Consider the following 20325-nt stretch of genomic DNA (forward strand, 5'->3'; position numbering starts at 1 on the left):
GATGATTTCCGAAGGCTTGTTTTCATCACTGATGCCTGTTAATTAAGCCTTGATTAATATCAGCTGTAGATTTTAGGTATAGACCAACAAGTTAGAGGCTTAATTCTGGATTTTTAATTACTCTCCTTGATCCGACCCAATGTTAAGTCCATGGAATGTGTACTGCTCTGCATTCAGGATACAAATACACATCCATTTATTTGACTTAATATTGAACCATAAGTAACCATAAGGGAAATAATTATACACAACCACGATATAGGATACATCTCACATACTTTACTTCTTTTCAAAACAATTACAGTGTGACATGAAGACAGGTTTTTCCATTTGTGAATCAGGTCTGACACACGAGACCGATGACTAAAATAAATACCTGACCCCCAAATTAAGTGGGAAAAGAAAAGAAAAGTCCATTTATCGTTGTTTTCATATTCCTTCCATCCAAGTTTTCACTGGTTGAGCAACTTTGAAAAGACGAACTCCAGAGCATATCATGTGATGGTGGTGAACAGTTCAATGTTGACAGAGCTGCAGGATGAAGATGACAGCTTTCAGTGGCCTGGCACGCGATGCGGGCTGCAGCCGTTCTGGTTCATTATTGAAGTCTTTGTGTAAAAATCAGCACCGACCTGAGTGGGGAACAGAGTCGTTGGTTTGAAACAGTAGACATTTGGTTTTCCTGTGACAGGCAATTCAAAGCCGGATGTGAAGTCAGCGAGTTCACTGGAAACATGGTGTGTTTAAGTGACACTTAAAGCCCATTTGTATTTGTTTGTTTATAAATGATGCCACTCAAAGTCACTCAACATCAAACACGGTTTGTGAACTTTATTGGATTTGTGGGTTATACATCGACTGATTTTGACATTTTCAAACCAAATAACTAAGCCGCAGAGTGGTTGAAGGATAAAGAGGCATTCCTGGCTCCATCTGGTCTTAAACGGGTCACGGTCCTGGATGCTGGTCCCCTGACGCCTCTGAACTATCTGCCATTTTGTCTCTGAATTTCCCATTGTTTCCTCAGTCCTGACAGTTTGCGTAAACCCGTTTCATGAACCAAGTTTACCAAATAAGCAAGGCTCATTTCAGGTAGTCTGAATAATTTTAAGTTGATTTGGTTCCATAAAGCAAATTTAACATCGGTTTAGCTCAGTTACTGTGGCAACTTCTACTGGGAAACGGACCTGGTTTGGTTTGGAGCAACTAGCTAACGAGCCTGAGTTGATGTCTAACCAGGTTCCCGTAACACGGACCTGAAAGCAATGATTCGAACGCTGACTTTCTGCGTGCTGAAATATTATTTGACTTTATAGACCCCTATCGGTCAACAATGTAATGGAAAACTACTTAAACTAAATTAATTACATTTAATTGCTTCATTCCTACCCCCCCCCCCCCAATACATGTCCATAACTTTACATAAACAAAAAGAGATTTTACAAGATTTACAAACCTTTTATATTTATAACAATACAGTTATAAATATATATACGAATTATAATATTAACCTCTGCTTCTTTTATATGAAAAAGGATCCTGGTCATGAGATGTCAAAGTAAGGACCGGGCATTATGAGAATTTACAAATCGTCAACAAGTACAAGCTGCCTCTCAGCTCGGAGCGTAACGTGACTCCACGCAGAGAACGACCGACTGTTCAGTGACTTTACTGACCGGCACTAACAATAAAGCAATGTTTAACAAAGATAGATTCATGTTTGCTTTGTAATTATTATTATTATTATTATCTAATGTTTGGTTTAGATAATTGGAAATAGATAGTTGTGGAGCATTTTAAATGAACACATGTAAGAATTGTGAGTCTGTTTTGCTTTCGAAGCTCAGGCGTAACGACACTGACCAAAACGTGATCAATCTTCAACTGTGCTCATTCCCCACATGCCGCTCCAGCTCCTCTCTTGTCCCAGTACACATCTGTACACATGCACAACCATTCTGAGACCAACCTGAGTGGCGCTAATCGTCGTTCTTGAATTTGCCGCTGATGTAGGGGACATAATCCAAAATCAATCGCCAATCTGTGAAGTGGACCAGAGCCACTCCTCCAACTGTGCCCCAAACCGCCAGAGTTGGCATCCTGTGGAGCGACATCATGTCAGGAGGTACGAATCGTTCTTCCATTGAAAATAGATATCCACTTAATGAAAAGGACCTGTAGAGACGCGTGTGTATTTCATGGACAAACATTAAGCGGACCAGTTAAGCGAGAGGTGTTTGAGTGTGTATGAGCTTTGAGCAACTTTAATCTTGATGGTCGATTGCTTTGTTTATAGTGTACAAATAACAATAGATCTGATGGTTAAATATGCATAAATACAAATGTTGTTTAATTCAATTCAATTCAGTTTATTTGTATAGCCCAATTTCACAAATTACAAATTAGTCTCGGAGTGCTTTACAATCTGTACACATAGACATCCCTGTCCCAAAACCTCACATCGGATCAGGAAAAACTCCCAAATAACCCTTCAGGGGGGGAAATGGAAGAAACCTTCAGGAGAGCAACAGAGGAGGATCCCTCTCCAGGATGGACAGAACAATAGATGCCATGTGTACAGTTATAAAGCACGGTTATCTGTTTATGGTTTACCATGATGATCTATTATTGCATTATTGTATATTAATAAATTGTTCATTCTATTTTTATTGTTATGCATCTTTCACAGTCAAATTCCAATACATGATTCAGTTCCCACCAGTTACCTGGTTAGACTGCGCACACATTTAACCATCAGTTTGACCTCACACTTGACTCGAGACTAAATGGTGGAAGGACACAGAAGCTTTTTGACTCAACTTAAAACGGAATTCACATGTTTGCTGTGATCACGTACACAATGACGCCATCGAGGACAGGCAGCGCTGACTTGTTTACTTCGTCCCGACGGTAAGTTCACTGACAGGAGCTAAAGTCAAAGCTATGACCTCGGCTATGCTAACAGCTAACGAGGATGTCAGCGAACAATAATCGACAATCTGTTGACCCGCGTGTTACCACCAGGACAACAGAGGCCACACGTACCATGATTTGGCGATGGACACATACTTCGGACCGACCACTTTACTGATCATGTTGGCTGAATGGTCCTCCGACGAGCGCAGGACGTGCGGATTGAAAAGCTGTAAAAGAACTTCTGATGTAGTTTCATGACTATGAGCAGTGCGCATGCGCCGTGTACGACTTTCCGGCAATAACAATCAATCAGAGATGCAATAAAATAGCATATCGTAGCATTTTAAACCAACGGGGATACCATGTCTCACATTGGGGGTTGTACCGTTTCCAAAACACATTTGTTACACCTTTATGATTTCAGTTGATGTTCTTACATGGTGATTATTGAACAAATATATCTGCGTTTATTCAAACTAATACATATTTACACACAGCGAACCAGCAGAGGGCCGATTTGTTTGCAAGGCTCTGTAAAAACCAACCGAGTGCAGTTCTTCATTGGCATCGGGAGTTGGTGAGCGCAGCTCTTTTCTGCCCCACAGCGGGCAAGTCGAGCCAAGGCTCTTCCAGGAACTACCCGGTGGGTCTGTCCCAGTTAGGCCAACTGGATCGGCCGCTACCCGAGGCCTGTCGCGCGGAGCAGGGTGACGTCACGATCACTGCGCGCGCACAAAGCGTGGTACGGAGATCGGAAATGAATATTACACTATTACAAATAATGTAATGTGATAATACAGAAAGCAACACCGCTGAAACAGTTACATGCAACAACAAAAAAGACAGATGGCAATAAATCGCCGCCAGTGTAAATGTTTAAATTAACATATTTATATCTCTGCTGTATCTAGAGCACAATATCTGAATATATGTGTGTATTGTAAAATGAATGGTGCGTGTGACATTTTAGTGAAAGGGACGTGTGAATACACAAATGTATGTAAAAAAATAAATACAGATTTATTCCCTTATAGCATTCACTTAGCCTACCCATATCTCAGTCACAACTTCTCTCCGGTTACTTTTATGCACACTGGATAAGTTATTGATAAAATCCTTCTTACTGCTTAGAATTATTAGTTTTAACACGTACGTTTTTTTTACACAGCCGGGGTTGCAGCTTAAGGATAAAACTGCTTAAATAGTCACACACGCCAAAAGAAAACATCTCAGCACACATCTATTGAACAGAATACACACACATTGTCAGCTGTACTCTCAGTAAGCAGTGGTATTATCGTAGACCTGTCAGAGTACACATTCCCACAGTAGGCAGTGTATTACCAGCTGTCCCTCCTTCATTGGGCAGTTTAACCTCAATTCCCAGTGGTTTGGGTTCGTTAAGCCAGATAACCAGAAGTAACCTGGTATGTTGAACTCGTTGTGCTACAGGCCTCTGGTTGCATTGCAGAAAGAAAAATGCACTTGCACGGCTTGAAAAAAAAAGACATTGGATAAACGTGGTGTTTGTTATTAAAAATGGCACATTTATTGCTACATTACTGTTATATACACAACAGTTCTCTATATCTACTTTATATATAAAAAATAGGAAACTGGAGGCACTTTGAGGACATAGCCTACATAGATGTTGTCCCCAAACATGAGTGAAGACAGAGAGATTTGTAGCAGGTCATCTGTTGTAGAGGACAAAAAGGGTCTGTTAACAAAGAATATCCGGTGCATTTTTGATCCTTGGATACTGCAGACATATCTTTCATGTAAAGAAATAAAAGTACAAGTCTTTAGTAGAGATTTCATATCACAACACCACATTTTTCTGCAGAAAGGTTAGATTGACTTGACAAAGAAAATAATGTTTGGGGCAAGATTTGGGATAAATGACAGGTAGAAAACCAAATACTGTTACATATCAGTATCAGCTTATAATGATAAAGCTGATATATCACAGCTGTACATACATATCAATGCACATGCCAGTCAAGGACAAAATTATACTTAACAAAATCAGTACATAAAAGATGAAACATATTAAGTAGTTTTCAGCATCAAAGTTGAAGACCGGGTTATTAGTCATCTTACATTTAATGACACAGACACTGAAGCATCAGCGTCAGCGGGTGTGATTCTTCATTTAGATGTTCTGAGACACCGTCAGATGTTACTGAAGTATATATGTTTTTATACATCTGTATTATAAAAAGGTACAACCTATAAATCATCAAATGCAACATCATCCACCATGTAGCAGAGAAGTATTCAGGCACTGGTGAGTAACCATTATCAAAACTCCCAAAGTCAGGAAAATGACTAAGGCCACCCTTTTGATTCGTTTTATGCTTCATTTCATAATGAAACAGTGAATTGTGTTGCAGATTGTGCAGACCGCCCCTTCTGCCCCTTCCTCACGAATCAAAACAAGCTCGTCAGAGAACCGGACATCCAAGGAGAGCAGAGGGGGGTGTGCCGAAGAAAAATATTGTGTTTCATTTAAGAAAAACTGTCGCAAACACCAGAACAATCCAATTACAACTGGCATGACAGGTTTGTTTTCAAACATGCATTAAAAAAAAGAAAAGAGCAATATCACAACATGTGATGTTACAGCCAGATAAGTTTGTCATTTCTAACATTTCTAAGCACCTGGCACAAAAGAAAACACCTCACTTTGTTCCTGGAATCTAAATTGAGAGTCGTCTTACATTTAAACAACGTAAACAAAAAAAGAAAGAGCATTCCAAATGATAAAAACAAAACTCATACATCTATCTTACAAAGTAAAAAAAAAAAGAAACAATAAAAAACGATAAGTCAATTCTACAAAAGGAAGATCCTTACAACAGGCTTTGCAATTGTTCAAAAGGGGGAAAAAAACAAAACACCAAATGCTCAACACACAGCAACAACCAAAACAAGTCTGTCAATGGCGAGTGAATTCTCTACAGGGTAGCAGGAACACTCATGATCCCTTTCAATACTCAATTATTTCTGTCTTCTAGCAAAATGCGATTTACCATAATACAAATTGCTCTTCAGTTTAGTCAGTTCACCATGCTGGAACAGAGTCTTCGGGTATGATTCGACCGGGGCAGGCGGCTGTGACACTGGCTGACCACGAGGCCGAGAGCGACTGATGCTGGGCAGTGAGGATGGCGTCTGGATGCTCGAGTCCCGCCTGTCGCGATGTGCATCTGCACATTTGATTCGACGTCACTGCGGTTCCTGGATTTGGAGCGAGTCTTTGCTTGTGTCTGTGTCCGTGGAGGGTCTCTCTCCAGCAGTCTCCACAAGTACAAATCAACAAAAAGTATAACCTAGCACATGTATAACACAGTGACTGTGGCTCCTTTTCAGCCAAAGCAAGAAATAAAAATAAAAAACACATCCAGAAACTCCAGCACACCACAAAGAAAGGAGTCGTCTCTCTGATGTCACCAGGCCGACCTCTGTAATTCAGTCATCACGAAAGAAGATAATAATGATGGCTATTTTATCTGAATGAAACACTATGCATTCGGCCTCATGTGGGCACATGTTTAAACAGGTTGTTCCATCCTAAGATGTGAACCCGGGTGTCCCTCTTTGCCCGTGAAGAATGCAAGACCTGCTTTTCAGATGGGAATGCCAATAATCATCCAACAATACAAATCCTAACTGTGCTTACACAAGCAGTTGATCCAAAAGGTTTCATTTGATCCAAACAAGTTTTGCTCCCAACATGTAAAGCAATTTTTCAAAATGTCTTACAAAAACATGATCATAAGAATGTCCTTATGTCCAATTTCCACTGTCTCCAAACCGGTGTCCTCGGTTCAAAGTGTTGTCTTGTTAAGATTAATACATTTTCCCTCTTCCTGTAAGAGTGTGCTTGTTACTTTTGTATTCATATCAGGAATGTGGCCACCTGCTTTGTCAGTAATGAGGTGTGTGCGTGTGTGCTTTCCAAAAGTTGATTAACACACACTGAGATGCATGACAATGATAGATTAAGGCCACGTGTTCTAAGGGCTGTACAATCAACAGGAACTGGAAGGGAAAGGAGAAAAAACAATGAACATTTTCCCACAATACACAACAGGCTATTGTTTATTATATTATTGTGCAGCGAACGCTCCGCAAACCCGACTGTACAAACTGTGTAGACTGACCTGAGAATCACATATGTCCATCTCCTCCAAGACCAGGGTGACCCCCACCAAGCATCTGGGGGTCAACGCCTGACACTTTTTCCTCCTCTCTCCTCTTGAGGCAGGCGGCCTTTGGGTTCAAATTACGCTCTTTAAAAAAAAAAAAAGGACCAACACACAAATTAAAATACAGTAATGGAAGAAGAATCGGAATTCTTGCGATTATATCATTATGCTTCTCCTTTAGAAATATTTTAAGACATAAAAGCAGAGTTTTGAACATAAAAAAGGTCAACAACAGACTGGGAGAACAGAAAATGGGAAAAGCAAGAAAAGGAAGAGAGACGAGAATTGCAGACGTTTGGCAGAAAAGCAGGGATATACTTCCTCGAATATTCTCCCCTTCTTCTCCTTTTTTCAAAGTGTTACGAGCAAATAGCAAAGAGAAATGCAAAGTGAATGCTACACAGTAAGTAATCAAAATTAAAGAGGAGATTTTCCTATGGGTGAATGACTGGCAACTTGTCCAGCTATGACAAGAGATGATTGGTTGTTTATATGGATCAGACCTTCCTGTATTGGCTGACCTACCTCGCACCTGCTTCTCCAGGCCCATTATGACCTGGACAGCCTGTTGCAGGATGATAAGCTTGGTCTGGGCCTTGTCACTCTGCAGGTGGACCTGAACCATCCTGCCCAGGTCTCTGAAGGCTCCGTTAATGTCACGCACACGCACCCTCTCCCTAGTGTTGTTAGCGTGGCGGCGCTCACGCTCCCTCTGCTCCTTCTCCTCGGCAGTCAGGTTCTCATCGGTCACCGAAACAACACTGCAGCCAGGAGGAGAAGTGGGGGTGGGAGGGGCTGGTTAACAAACCCAAATCACAGCCCTCGCTGAACCCGGGCTAGACGTTCTCCCTTTAACTGCAGTTATACAGTCGTAAGCCTATGATAGAACTTTATCTACGTTTTTCTGCACAGAACCCTTATTTTGTTATTGGTCATTTTAGTTTTTTTCCTATGTCTATGTATGATTCAAATTTCAAGCTCTTCAACCAAGAGGAGACCAGTGGAATTGCTGAAGAAGATCGCAGTCGAGTAGGGCTGTGTTGCAGGAGAGGGCGCGGAGGAGGGGCAACAGTTTTTTCGTCGATCTACAAATATGAATGATAAATAATACATCGCTGTAAACATAAAGGTAACGTCAATCAGTCAGAAATGTAAGCGTTGTGGGTTGAGCAAGCGCGACACTAAATGATCTCAAGCCAAGATACAACAGTCAACCTGAGCGACCAGGTTTGATTAAGCTGTCCAACCAATCAACATTTTAATTTGGTCATTGGGGTCCAGGATGGAAGTTGAGGGGATTTGGTGACTGTCCAGCAGAATGAGAGAAGTTATGAGGAGGGAGAGAGAAAGGGAGAGAGGAAGCAACACCCTCTGCCAACATAGAAAGAGCCACATAGAGAGACACAGAGAAGAGAGACTGAGGGCATCATGTTAAATACATCAGCAGTAGATGTATTTATCTGAATGTGAGGAAGAGGAGGTCCCCGTTGACATCTGTAAAAAGAAAATGACAGACAGGGGAGTGAATGAAGAAATGAAAAGGTTGGTCTCAAAAATAGGATGGCAAAAAAATGTAAAAAAGGGGTTAATGCTTTAAAGGCGGTGGGTGACATGCAGCACAGAGACAGACACTGCAACAAAGCTGAAGACGGGTTAATACACAACACTACTGACAGCCCTGCGGTCATGCTAACCAGGGTGTCAGAGGACAGACAGGTACACGAGAGGGGAAGGTTTACACCAACAACAACAAAAATATTGTGAAGCTGAAATAACATGAAATTATGAATTTGCTACATGAGGCAACGGTGGAAATGAGCACAACAAGATGTGTTAATACAGTCAACGGGTAAGGCGGAGAGACATATAAGCATTTTCACAGTGGAAACAGACAGCCAATTATGAGACAAGGCAACACATACTGCACGAGGACAGCAGTCCTGTATGTGTTACCGGAGGACAAACACCGTAGAAGATGAACAGGAGAATGGGCATGTCTTAAAACAGTCACACAGCCTAACTTCCTTCTGCTATGCCCTCATGTTATTGATCACTTTCAGGATGCTCTGTACAATGTGCTTTGACTCCCTGGTATGAGGCAGGGACAAAGGGCCTCATTCACAGGCAGGATGTACAGCACCGCTCTGCGCTTCGACCATGCGCACCGAGGTTTTACGCACAATCAGTATCTTCTTAAATTAATTTGTTCTTACTCTGCAAAATAATTGAGAATCGTCTCAGACCATGCGCACGCAAACATGATGACGGCCCGCCGGCTGTCTGCATTCATGAGAAAAGGCTCCGATAGACAAAATAATAACATTGTTTATTTGTTTTACTAATGCATTGGCCAAGTTTTATAACAAATGATGACATTGAAGCTCGTATCAATTATTTTCACAATTCAAATATATTGAATGTTTTTAAGCATTATTTGAGGTTTTATAATGACGGTTCATATTTTATGACGCCATAACATCAAAAGAAAAAAACTATCCGATTTGTTTTTATTGTGATTATATAACTGTAATTTATGGTGTTGATTGCTGCCAGCCTGCCCAGTTAAGGGGCAAAGCAGACAGTATTTTGTCAGCATGAAAATGTGGCTTTTGAAAGCGAAAATAAAAATCTATAAAGATTGAAGTAGAATATATTGATAAACATGGCTACTTCTTCCTTTTCTCAATTTGTTTTTACCTTTTGGATAACGCAAGGGAGTCATTGGACATGTTTGAACCACAAAAGTCATAAAACAACGTGGCCACCACTGAAGTCCAGGTCTACAAATAGTAGAACACTAATAGGATTAGTGTCGCCGGATCTTTATCTGCAAAATACAGAGTTAGAAGCATGAATAGACGTGCGAAAATAGAAGCGTTGCAGCATTAAAATGGTGATTTAGAATTTGAATGTCAACGTTATAACTGAAGGCTCAAAGTGTTTGGTACGGCACTTAGGTACCACTTATGAAACAAACGACATCTAGGTGAAGATCTTTGCTGGATGTCATCACTTCCACATACTCCACTTCTCATAATGAGTCTCTCTGACAAATCAGGTGGCCTTTGTCCACCTGTTTCCTTATTTTTCTTCATAAACTTTAATATTAAACCTTAGCCAGACTCCATATCTGAGGGGAGACGACATTCACCACCTGCCATCTCAAATGGCTTTATATTTAATCCTCGTCACTCCTGTGGAAACACGTTGTCACGGTGCGCCTTCCTGCCTTCCACCTCGGTTACACCATTGACTGTCTTCAGTAGTTTTTTTTCAAGTCATGGCCGTGCTTCTCCTTTTTAGGACTACAACGCTTTTTCCACGATAATCTTTGAGCATAACATATTTCTATATTTAGAGAAATGGGGATATGGCAGTATGCTGACCGCGGAGAGCCGGCACATTTCAATTTGTGTGGTTAAAAGGGAGGACATGAATCCGATGGTAATTTATTCTTGGTCACGTGATAACATATATTAGTGAATGAGGCCCAATGTGTTACCAGCACAAGTGGAGTCAAATGAGGTTCCACCAGTCATTAAACAAATAATTAAAAAAAGGACATGTAAGGATCTGGGAAGTGAAGCTGTGTGGGAGTTTTATTTAGTAAAGAGGCCCTTTCCCTCTTTTTCCTTCCTCCCTGGACACCCACTGACCTCGAACTTGCTGCTCCAGGTTGAGTATAACGTTAACGGCCTGTTGCAGTACGATCAATTTGGTCTGCGGTTTCTCGTGGCTCAGATGGAGCTGACACATGCGGCCCAGCTCCTTAAAAGCCTCGTTGATGTCCCGCACACGTAGTCGTTCACGGGTGTTGTTTGCCATCCTCCTCACTTTCTCCCGCTCAGCCTTAACCTCCACTGGTAGATCTTCATCGTCTTCCTCATCATCCAGACTAGCAAAGAGCCAATGGCAGATGAGGCAGGAATGAAACAAAGGTATGGGTACAGTTCACTGATAATAGGTTTCCAATTATGGTGTGAAATCTATTTTTCGAGTAATGTCAACACCACATGTAAGAGGAGCGACACTCTGGAGTCATTTCATGACAATTACAAACACTGCTACAAAAGTAGGCAACATTAGGTTTGGCTTTGGCAATTTTTCAGCTTTTGACCAAAAAAGTACCGTGAACAATGAAGCCCCAGGAACTAAAAGTTTCTACCACATCTGAAGAACCATGAAGATGAACTTCATGTCAGAAAGGTTAAAGCGCTCATCTGAACTACAGCAAAGCTCGCAAACCTACATCTGAACTTGGTTCCTGTGGTCGCATTGCTGCTAAAGAATTCAGAGAGCGTATCCCAACAGAAATAAACCCCATTAACAATGAAACTCGTTGAAAAATAATAGTCGGTAAGATAAGGTGATCGACAAACTGTGGCAGTGTTTACAATTGTGATTTATTTGCTTTCAGGTTGACGTCCCATTGCATGAAGAGTTGATCATGTTTAAAATTAAAAATCTTTTGTCTGTACTTTTGCCGACTGAATTAGAGCCTTCCTGTTCATTAATCGTTATATTGGGTACAGATGTTGTTACGCCTGGATGTCAGATTTAGAAACATAATTATCATTTTACTCTGCCATATCTTGGATGTGGATTTAGATTTTTGGTCTCTACTGGTTATATTTGGTTTAATTGTTTCCTCTTTAATCTTCCACTTTCACTTTTTTTATGTAAATGAAAGCTCCAGCTAGGTATCTTACTCAAGGAAGATTAATCTTGTAAAAACAGAATTGATTGTGTGTAATAATCCAGTGTGTGTAATAATCCAGCTCCACTGATTTATTTATAATGTGTATATATATATATATACACATATATATATATATAAATAAATAAATATAAATAAACCCGTCAGTCCGTCTTACCAACTGAAGTCCTTTCAAAAACCGCCTGTTTTGATTTTGTTGAATTAAATTAGAAATTAATTACTTTAATTATGAAATACCATTTCCTGACACATATTATACTTAAACCACAGCAGCATCTTTATGCCATGAAATATCATGCAGTGATAAAGGAGTATAAATCTTGTGTGGAATAAAAGGTTTTAGACACCTTGATCCAAGCCGATCCTTCATGTCTTTTATCTCATCCTCTGACCTGTCGGTGATTGAGCAGTTTTCATCGTCCTCCTTGTCCTCTCGTTTGATATCAGAACCACTGGAGCGCTTCAGGCTACCAGAGAGGCCTGCACCGGGAGTTCAGAAACAAGGATACCAAATAAGATAACATTATATAAAACCCCAAAAATATGACTTCACCCCCAATGTTGACAAACTACTATAGTCCTTTCTGCCATGAACAATAAATAGAGTACAGAACAATTAGACTCACCTGTAAAACCTTCAGGCTGAGAGCCTGGCTGGACAGATGTGGGGCCGTGGTGACCATGCACCAGTCCGCCACTAGAGGGCAGACCAGCAGACTCCTCGTGGTGACCAGACATCTTCAGGACAACAATTAAAGTGTTTAATGACCGTGTAAAAAGTTTGTAGTACGAACAGAAGAGCATCAACACAGGTTTACCGCTCTCACAATTTACCGTTACTTTAATTTAAAATATCACACTTAATTTAGTCATTTGTGGGTAGATTTCCTGTGCCGCTATCAATTAATCTCACCAATCCAGTCACGCGACTGGCCAATCCAAGTGCTGCACTGGTGAAGGCTGGAGGTAACCCTAAGCCAGACGAGAGCAGATTGTGCATCTCAGCCAGGCCTGGCACTCCTTGTCCGCTGGCGTGACGCTGTAGAACATGGATGGCTTCGTCCAGACGGTCCTCCATTTTACTCGGCTACAGAGAATGAAGAATAACGGACGATGAGACTGCAGAAGGCGATGCGTGAATGACTGTAGCATCCTGTCTTTGCCTCTGTAATTTACTTCAACAATCTTTTTGTGCATCTCTCGCATGAAAAGAAAAAGACGACATGTTGACTCACCATGGACTGAATTCCACCCTCAAAGTTGGGTGACGGTGTGGCCTGGCCAGAGGACCGAGTCCACTGTGATGCAGAGCCTAGAAAAAAGCAGATGCATGGTTTTGCTAAGTACATTTGCACCTCATTGACACAGAAGTATTCTTCCACGCTCGATATTGGATGTTTGACAATACATTTATATATTTTGTGCTTGCCCCCATGTTCACAGGGAGATGGATCGGTCAACAGGAACCACTCCTGTAAATATTGGGGTTCAGTGTCTCGCTCAAGGACACTTTGACATATGGACATTAGGAGGTTTGGATCGAACCGACAAACTTGTGTTTAAAGGAAAACTCGCTCTACACATTGCTTTATATGATAAATATTCAAAAGACACTCTAATTATTATAATACACAGGATTGCAGAAATTGTTTTTGATTGTACATTTGCATCATGTGAAACTAATGTGATGGAGCTATGAAACAAGTAATATGAAATCCTAATTTGTCATCCATACTTGGCCATAGTAGGAATGAGATCCATAATTTTAATGAAAGGCGTTTCCTTATTTCATGCATTATTGGGTTTGCGACAATTATCATGTTTTCCAATGTTTGTTCTTCTCTCACCTTGTGCCAGCAGAAGTATTTAATGTATGAAGTGTGTGATGAGCTCACTCGTGAACTCAATGCAGAGAGAAATGGGGAAGTGGGACCCCACCCTATTTTTATTGTTCTTTCCTTTCTACGGTTATATTTGGATGTTGTGTGTGTGTGTATGTATGTCTGTATGTACACTTTGGATGGTGCACCATGATTTACATTTACAGTATGTACAGCTAAAAGAGCCATTGAGCTATTTGCAAAATACCTGTTTAAAAAATGTATAGAAATTTCAACAAAAATCTGAAAAAATTCTGTAACACAAGTATCTTTTAATCTTGAAAAGAGTTAAGTGAATAAGTGAGACATTTCCTACAACGAGCTTATTGCTAAATCAGATGACCTAAATGTCAAGGCAACACTATTTTATATTTTGTAAACCAATCCAGACTCTAAACTATGCTTCAACCATGCTCTTACTAATTTAAAATGCTGGAGACATTTTGGTTGTAGCGTATAGACTCCTTGTATGTATGTATTTATGATTCAGACATATATACATAATTTGTACATACGCTAGTCATTGTTTCAAATATAAATTAGTAATTGAGAGTACTGATCGAGTCTAACTGACGGCAAGATAAATCCGAGCCAGTATACAGGTGTCCATTTAATGTATTTTAAGTAATATGTTTCACTGACAATATTGAGTCATATCGTGATGGAATGAGAAAGTAAACAGATATAAAGAAATGTAACAGAAAGTTTTACTTTCACCTTTAACCCAATAGATGGAGCTGCATTGGTATTAAGAACCATTCAGAGGTTTTTGTGCACATGTTTAAAGATCGTATCATCCCCTTACACAACAGTAGAAACCCTGCCTATGAAAATAGGACTTGAGCTATTCCCTCACCTGAAACAGCCTGGGGAGAGCCGGAGGGAGTAGATGGAGACGGTGGGAAGGTGTTACTCTGTGGGTCTGAAGGGTAGATCTGGACAGAGGAAAAATGTGCTTGTAATGAAATTAAATGCAACAAATTCCTTTACATTTCTGTTTTTATAGAAATAGGATACTATACAACATTTAAAGTTTTGTGGAAAAATTGCCAATAAATATGTATTCTATTATTACTTACAGATGCCAGGGCTTTTCCAATTTCTTCTCCTGAACTCCCAGGTGCTGTTCCTTGATTGGCTTTTAGGAAACAAAAAAGCATGTCAAATCGATCCTATGCTTAATACATATTCTGCTATGTGACCATTTTCACAAAGAAAAGATCATAGCATGCATTAAAGGGTTTACCCATAACAGGGTCAGCCATAGGGGGTGTGTGGCTGGGGACTCCAAAGCTGCTAGGGCCAGAGTGGAAGCCAGAGGGATGAGTCCCGTTCACCTCACTGCCATGCATGGGGAAGTTCTGGGGAGAGAGGGGCAGCGGCTGCCGTTTCTGGAAAGCAAAGACACAAAAATGATTTACACAGAACCAGAGAGAAGCCCATCAACGATGCATTATTCAAAAAGTGTCAAAGACCTTGTTATCTTTAGAGATAAACAAGAACAAAGTGAGAAGGCACAACTCACCAGTCTGTCTTGGGGGTTGATGGCAGTGAAGGGAGCATGCTGGCTCAGATGGGGGGAATTGCCCAGCATGGCAGAATAACCAGGCTGAACCATCGACCTGGCAGAGCCCCATGGATCAGAGGGCGGGTGGAGGCCTTCTGTAAGGGGGCATCCAGCGGAGGAGGGGGAGTAAGAGGGGCGAGGGATAACCAGTCACAGCAGAAGAGAAAACAATAAAGGCCACATATGAGACATGTCACATTACCGTGATGACTTCATTCAACTGTAATGCACTATTCGGCACCCAGGCACCATAGGGTGTTCACTGGCATACGGCTGGAGCACCTTGGTGCATCCAGACATCCCTAAGGATATTGTGAGGACGTATACACACACACAACCAGACTGGATATAAAGGAATAGTATTATCTTTGGTCGTGTCTGATACATTTACCCCCATTAATAAAAGTGTCTCAGTCAGACGGAACTTGTCAACCCAACACAATGAACAAGGGGAGGCTCTGAAAGCAAGTCTTGTTTTGACTGACCTTGCACATAGAACGGTGGTGGGAAGACGTTTCCTGCCTTGGAGACCGGGTAGCCAGCATTGTCCCTGTTAAAATCCTCTCCTGAGGCAGATGCATAAACCTACAAAGGATACACAGAGGAAACAAAGACCTGTTTAGTTCAGTGCTTTACAACTTATTATATATACACTATATAATTATAAATTATTTACTAATAAATACTAGAAGCAAACTATATAGTGTAACTTACCATTTGCATTAACGTCATGATACTATATATGTAGATACTATATTTGGTCTATTCCTTTTGAGATACTCAGAGCAAAGTTCCCCGGAGCTTCCTTGTGCTTTGTACTAAGCAGGATGACCACCAATTGATTTCCCAATAAAATATGATCTGTACATGTATTAAGTTAAAAAAATTAAAAAGCATTGTATACACCTCATTAAACACACCACTAAAAGTATTATCCTTACTAGCTAGAATATATTTTTACAATCTGGTTTTACTACTCAATTCAATAAACAGGCTGTTGCGACATTGCTGCAGTCTGGAGCACTGAGCGTATTGAATATGCAGTGTCAGTGAATTTACTGGGCTCTGTTTCCCATCTCTGTAGTGCTTTTACATTTCATTCTGTTGAACAGAAACACACTGCGAATGGTTTACAGATACATAATTCACACTCTTTAACACAGTAAGATGAGAGCACACAATGGGAGATGCAGTCAGATTTAGTGCATGTCTAATGGGTGTTAAGCCAATGTTCTGTACCACAATAACAGTCTCAATCAAGACTATTACTATTTTCTACTATAGAAAAGCAAGTATCAAACTGCATCTGCAATACTCAAATCCAAATGGACTGAAGTTTTCTTCTGTAATTTGATTAAACAGAGAGAAAAGGAGAGAAAAAAGAGGGGAGAGGAGAAGAGGGAATGAAGAGATGCACTCCTAATTACTGAACCATCTGCCGAATGCTGGATGGCGGCCAACTCCACTGGCAGCTGGGAAAGAGGGATGGGGGAGGGAGAGAGAGAGAGAGAGAAAGGGGAGGGAGGCGGGGGGAGGGGGGGTAGAGAGGAGGGGGAGGGGGGAGCAAAGAAACAGGAAGAAAAAGAGTGTCCGGAGAGCGAGAGGGAAAAAATGAGGTGAAGTACGAAGCCCAGTATAAATTTCCTTCAATGATCCGAAGTGGCCATAAAGTAAAGCGCCTACAAATACAACACACTATAAATACATACTGCAAACGAGTGACTTGGTTAATGAGTGGCTTTTTCCCTTTGCTTTTCCATTTTTCCCCATGTTGGTGGTTTAGATGCACAGCTGTAAGAGCTGGATATCCTGTATAGCAGCAATTCCCCTTTGCAAGCTAAGGAGAGGCTTAAGATGTCGATGGTATGTGAAAAGGGGCGTAAACATGACAACATGAGCTCCCATGGACTGACTGCAAGGGCTGGGATATAGTTCATGGCTGCAACGTTTTTTGATGCTAGTACTCACCGAGGAGGGCAGGCCAGGGGGCACCTTCCGGATCTTTTTGGGTTGTGGTCCTGAGGGAAGGAAGAAGGTAGTCACATAAGCATTCATACACACACAAAAAGCTTAACTTAAGTGAATTTACAACCACCAATGTAGGGATTCATTCATGTAGCGCACTACTTTGTCTACTTTTCGTCCTGCTAATCTAATCTAACCATCTGTCATGTGACCACTCATTAATGCGTGATAAAAAGGTATTCTAGTCTGATGTTATTCAATTTCACTTTCCTCATTGACAACTCAGGGATTTCACTTTCTTAAATTACCCGTGTATTCTCAAAGTATGATTTCTCAAACACTTTCAAAAACCTCAGCAGGAGAAGTGAAGATATACAAAAATATAAAATCCGAACAAAGAACACTTTTTCTAATATGATATCTATGACTATGTTCAACCCTGTGCTTGAAACTATCCGTAACAACCTTACCAATAGGCTCCTGTGAGGGTCTCCTGCGAGAGTTGCTTCCCTCATAGGAGGAATAAAACTGGGAGTTGGACTTCAGGCCAGATGGGGAGAGGGCATCAGGACTGGGCATGGGCATCTCACTGGGCATAAAGCCCGGCTAGAGGCGGTGAAAAAAGAAGAAGCACAAGCGTGTGTATTAAGTAAAGTAATTCATTGTGGCAGTAAATTCAGAATAATATAGGAAGATAAAACTGACTAAGCGACTAAATTTCCCCCAAAGAGCATGAGGAGAGAAGAGGCGACGCGCCTGACTGGTTTACCTGTGCTGTAAATGACGAGTATGGTCCTCGCTCAGCCTTCCCTGTTAGGAGAACGGAATATAAAATGAGGTCATGATTGGGAATATTGGGCTTTTATTTCAGCATTAAATCTCAATCTGGTCATTCCCCTTTCTCCATTTGGGTGCCTCCCATCTGCTGTGTGAGTGCATTATGATGATGTGTGGTATTTATGGCGGTGGACAGCAAAACAACAACAAATTGGCCCATTATAAATGGTCAGGGGCAATTGTGCCAAACCTCTGTCCCCTCCCCTGACAGTTAAACAGAGGAGAGCTATAGGCTACCATCGTCCCATGGGACAGCCTTGTTTGTGCATGGGTGCCCTTTACCCCCCCCACGCCCCCTCCCGCCCTGAACACATAAACTGCAACAACAACACACACAAAAAAGAACAAACCTCCTCCACATCCTCCCTGATTACTCTGCTCCCTTCATCCACTGCCACCTAAGCATAAATATGGCGTGCACTAAAGTGGTACATTAGTGTCCAACCGATGAACGACTGCCCTCTTAAACAAACAACTCATTGTGTTGATTTGGTCACTCAGTCCATTGATAGAAACGTGTGCATTTCAATCAGCATGTTCTTCTTTCATTAAGTCCTACATTGGCCCCAAATTTCTCAGATTCTCTTTGAATTTATAAAAAGAAGACTATGTGAAGGTTGTGTTTCCTAGTTCAATGAAAACCTTACCAACAATCCCTGATCCATACATGGGGGCCGAGGCAATGCCCTCTTGCTCATTGTAAAGGCCTTGTTCTGCATAACCCTGTGGGAAAGACAACAGAGACATTAGGGATATAAAAATAGATACAAATAAATTAAGCCCCAAAGAAACTGCTGTGTGTTCATGTGAATGGGTTGATAAACATTATACAACTTGGCTGACCGTGCACCATACCTAGTTTTACAAAGGCAGGTCTGAAACCGTTTTGGGATGAGACAGTCAGAAACTACAGGGTTACTATAAAATAACCACTGGATTACGATAGAAATCTATAAACATCAATATTTCTTATTGTTTCTAATGAAAAACAGATGTTTTTTTGTTTTAAACAACAGTATATTGGGATATTTTGTTAAAGATGGAGACAGGTTGACATGCCAGAATATCCATTTATTTGCACACGGTATAATAAATCTATCCAGTAGAATCTGAATCATCCATAACATCTAATCTTCCCAAGATACCCCGGTACCCACCCTGTTCAAGGTATCTCAGATGAAATATGGCATTGTTATTACCAATATTCAACCAGGGATATCTGGTAATTTGATTGGTGTAGAGATGAGATCATAACCCTTCTGAATTGCTGCTCCTACAAATGGAAACCCGTTTTCTATAGTAAGAATCTGGACGGTAACATTTAGGCTTTTTGAGCGTCACAATATTCTATACTGTGTGATGAACAATTGTTATAGGATTCAGTGTGAATGTGTTTATGTTTTTGTTTGTAGATCACATGTCAAATGTCTCCCCGTGAATGTAATATATATTAAATTTCTAGTTAACGTCTCAAATCTGAGTCTCATCTAAGCAGTAAAGTGTTTTAGACTAAGAGCTAGATAGAGTCCATAGATTATTGTTTTACCAACGACCAAACTGGTGCTGTATCAGTGGTTAAAATGTTATTAACCCATATTAGACATTTTGTTTGTGTGTGACAGTGGTATAAACTACATGATCACTCCAAACTTGCATTGCGTTTCGCTCAATAGCAAGACAGCTACAAGGCCAGAGAACACGTACCCTTCCCTGGTTGAAAGATGGACTGTTCTGTTCTGCTGGGCCCCAGGGACCGGACCCACTCCTGTCATCCATACCTGTAAGACAAAGAACTGGGTTAGGCCTATAACCACCAAAATGCACACATTCTTAACAAGGATTTGCGCTTGGGCTTTGCAAAACTAAGTCGAACTTCACGGAATGATAAAGTTGACCTGCTTTGATTCAGTTTTTTCAGGCTGCTCAAAGTAACCTCAATTGAAGAGCTTCACTTGACAGCTCACACAGAGACAGCATAGTGACAGCGCTGTCACATAGCGTGGATATGAGCTGTAGGAAGTTTGAATAATTAACACCCAGTATGAGGTTCCCAGAATCATCCTCGGCATTCTTCATTCTCCCACTCCACTCCTTTACATTTTCCATGGCAACAGTCACTCGTCCACCATCCATTCTCTCACATTTAGCCAACGCCGTTGTCTTAACACAGGACGCATGCCGAAGGTCTCAATCTTACATGGCTGACACACGTATTCTCTGGCCAAAGCT

General features: G+C 41.0%; 2 protein-coding genes across 10 annotated transcripts in view; both read right to left on the reverse strand.

Annotated features, from left to right (window-relative positions):
• Positions 1 to 259: 259 nt before the first annotated feature.
• LOC130197723 (cytochrome b-c1 complex subunit 10) lies at positions 260 to 3573 on the reverse strand. The gene is made up of 4 exons (XM_056420568.1): positions 3462 to 3573; positions 3046 to 3143; positions 1970 to 2100; positions 260 to 632 (listed from the first exon to the last, which is right to left on the reverse strand). Exons 2-3 carry the CDS (start codon positions 3093 to 3095, stop codon positions 1980 to 1982), a joined length of 171 nt encoding a protein of 56 aa, XP_056276543.1. The 5' UTR covers positions 3096 to 3143; positions 3462 to 3573; the 3' UTR covers positions 260 to 632; positions 1970 to 1979.
• Positions 3574 to 4440: 867 nt separating this feature from the next.
• tcf3a (transcription factor 3a) overlaps positions 4441 to 20325 on the reverse strand; it is a 29213-nt gene continuing 13328 nt past the window's right edge. For 4 of the 9 annotated variants that reach the window (XM_056420560.1, XM_056420559.1, XM_056420566.1 and 1 more), the window contains 17 exons: positions 19801 to 19874; positions 18744 to 18819; positions 18029 to 18069; positions 17730 to 17865; positions 17263 to 17312; positions 15780 to 15879; positions 15253 to 15389; positions 14974 to 15118; positions 14807 to 14865; positions 14584 to 14662; positions 13083 to 13159; positions 12761 to 12934; positions 12474 to 12585; positions 12195 to 12327; positions 10787 to 11025; positions 7086 to 7214; positions 4441 to 6963 (listed from right to left, as the gene is read on the reverse strand). In XM_056420560.1, the coding sequence (XP_056276535.1) occupies positions 7093 to 7214; positions 10787 to 11025; positions 12195 to 12327; positions 12474 to 12585; positions 12761 to 12934; positions 13083 to 13159; positions 14584 to 14662; positions 14807 to 14865; positions 14974 to 15118; positions 15253 to 15389; positions 15780 to 15879; positions 17263 to 17312; positions 17730 to 17865; positions 18029 to 18069; positions 18744 to 18819; positions 19801 to 19874 (1754 nt within the window). In that variant the 3' untranslated portion in view covers positions 4441 to 6963; positions 7086 to 7092. Of the gene's footprint in view, positions 6964 to 7085; positions 7215 to 7655; positions 7892 to 10786; positions 11026 to 12194; positions 12328 to 12473; positions 12586 to 12760; positions 12935 to 13082; positions 13160 to 14583; positions 14663 to 14806; positions 14866 to 14973; positions 15119 to 15252; positions 15390 to 15779; positions 15880 to 17262; positions 17313 to 17729; positions 17866 to 18028; positions 18070 to 18743; positions 18820 to 19800; positions 19875 to 20325 lie in introns of those variants that run through there. The other 5 variants (XM_056420563.1, XM_056420561.1, XM_056420564.1 and 2 more) reach the window with 5 other exon arrangements.

This window comes from Pseudoliparis swirei, chromosome 8 (assembly GCF_029220125.1).
Source record: "Pseudoliparis swirei isolate HS2019 ecotype Mariana Trench chromosome 8, NWPU_hadal_v1, whole genome shotgun sequence".
NCBI lineage: Eukaryota > Metazoa > Chordata > Actinopteri > Perciformes > Liparidae > Pseudoliparis > Pseudoliparis swirei.

Bases quoted from the DNA above. Each gene is read 5' to 3' on its own strand.
- LOC130197723 (XM_056420568.1), bottom strand. From the start codon at position 3,095: ATGATCAGTAAAGTGGTCGGTCCGAAGTATGTGTCCATCGCCAAATCA. The intron at 2,101-3,045 runs GTACGTGTGGCC...GTCGCTCCACAG, and splicing joins GTGTCCATCGCCAAATCATG to GATGCCAACTCTGGCGGTTT.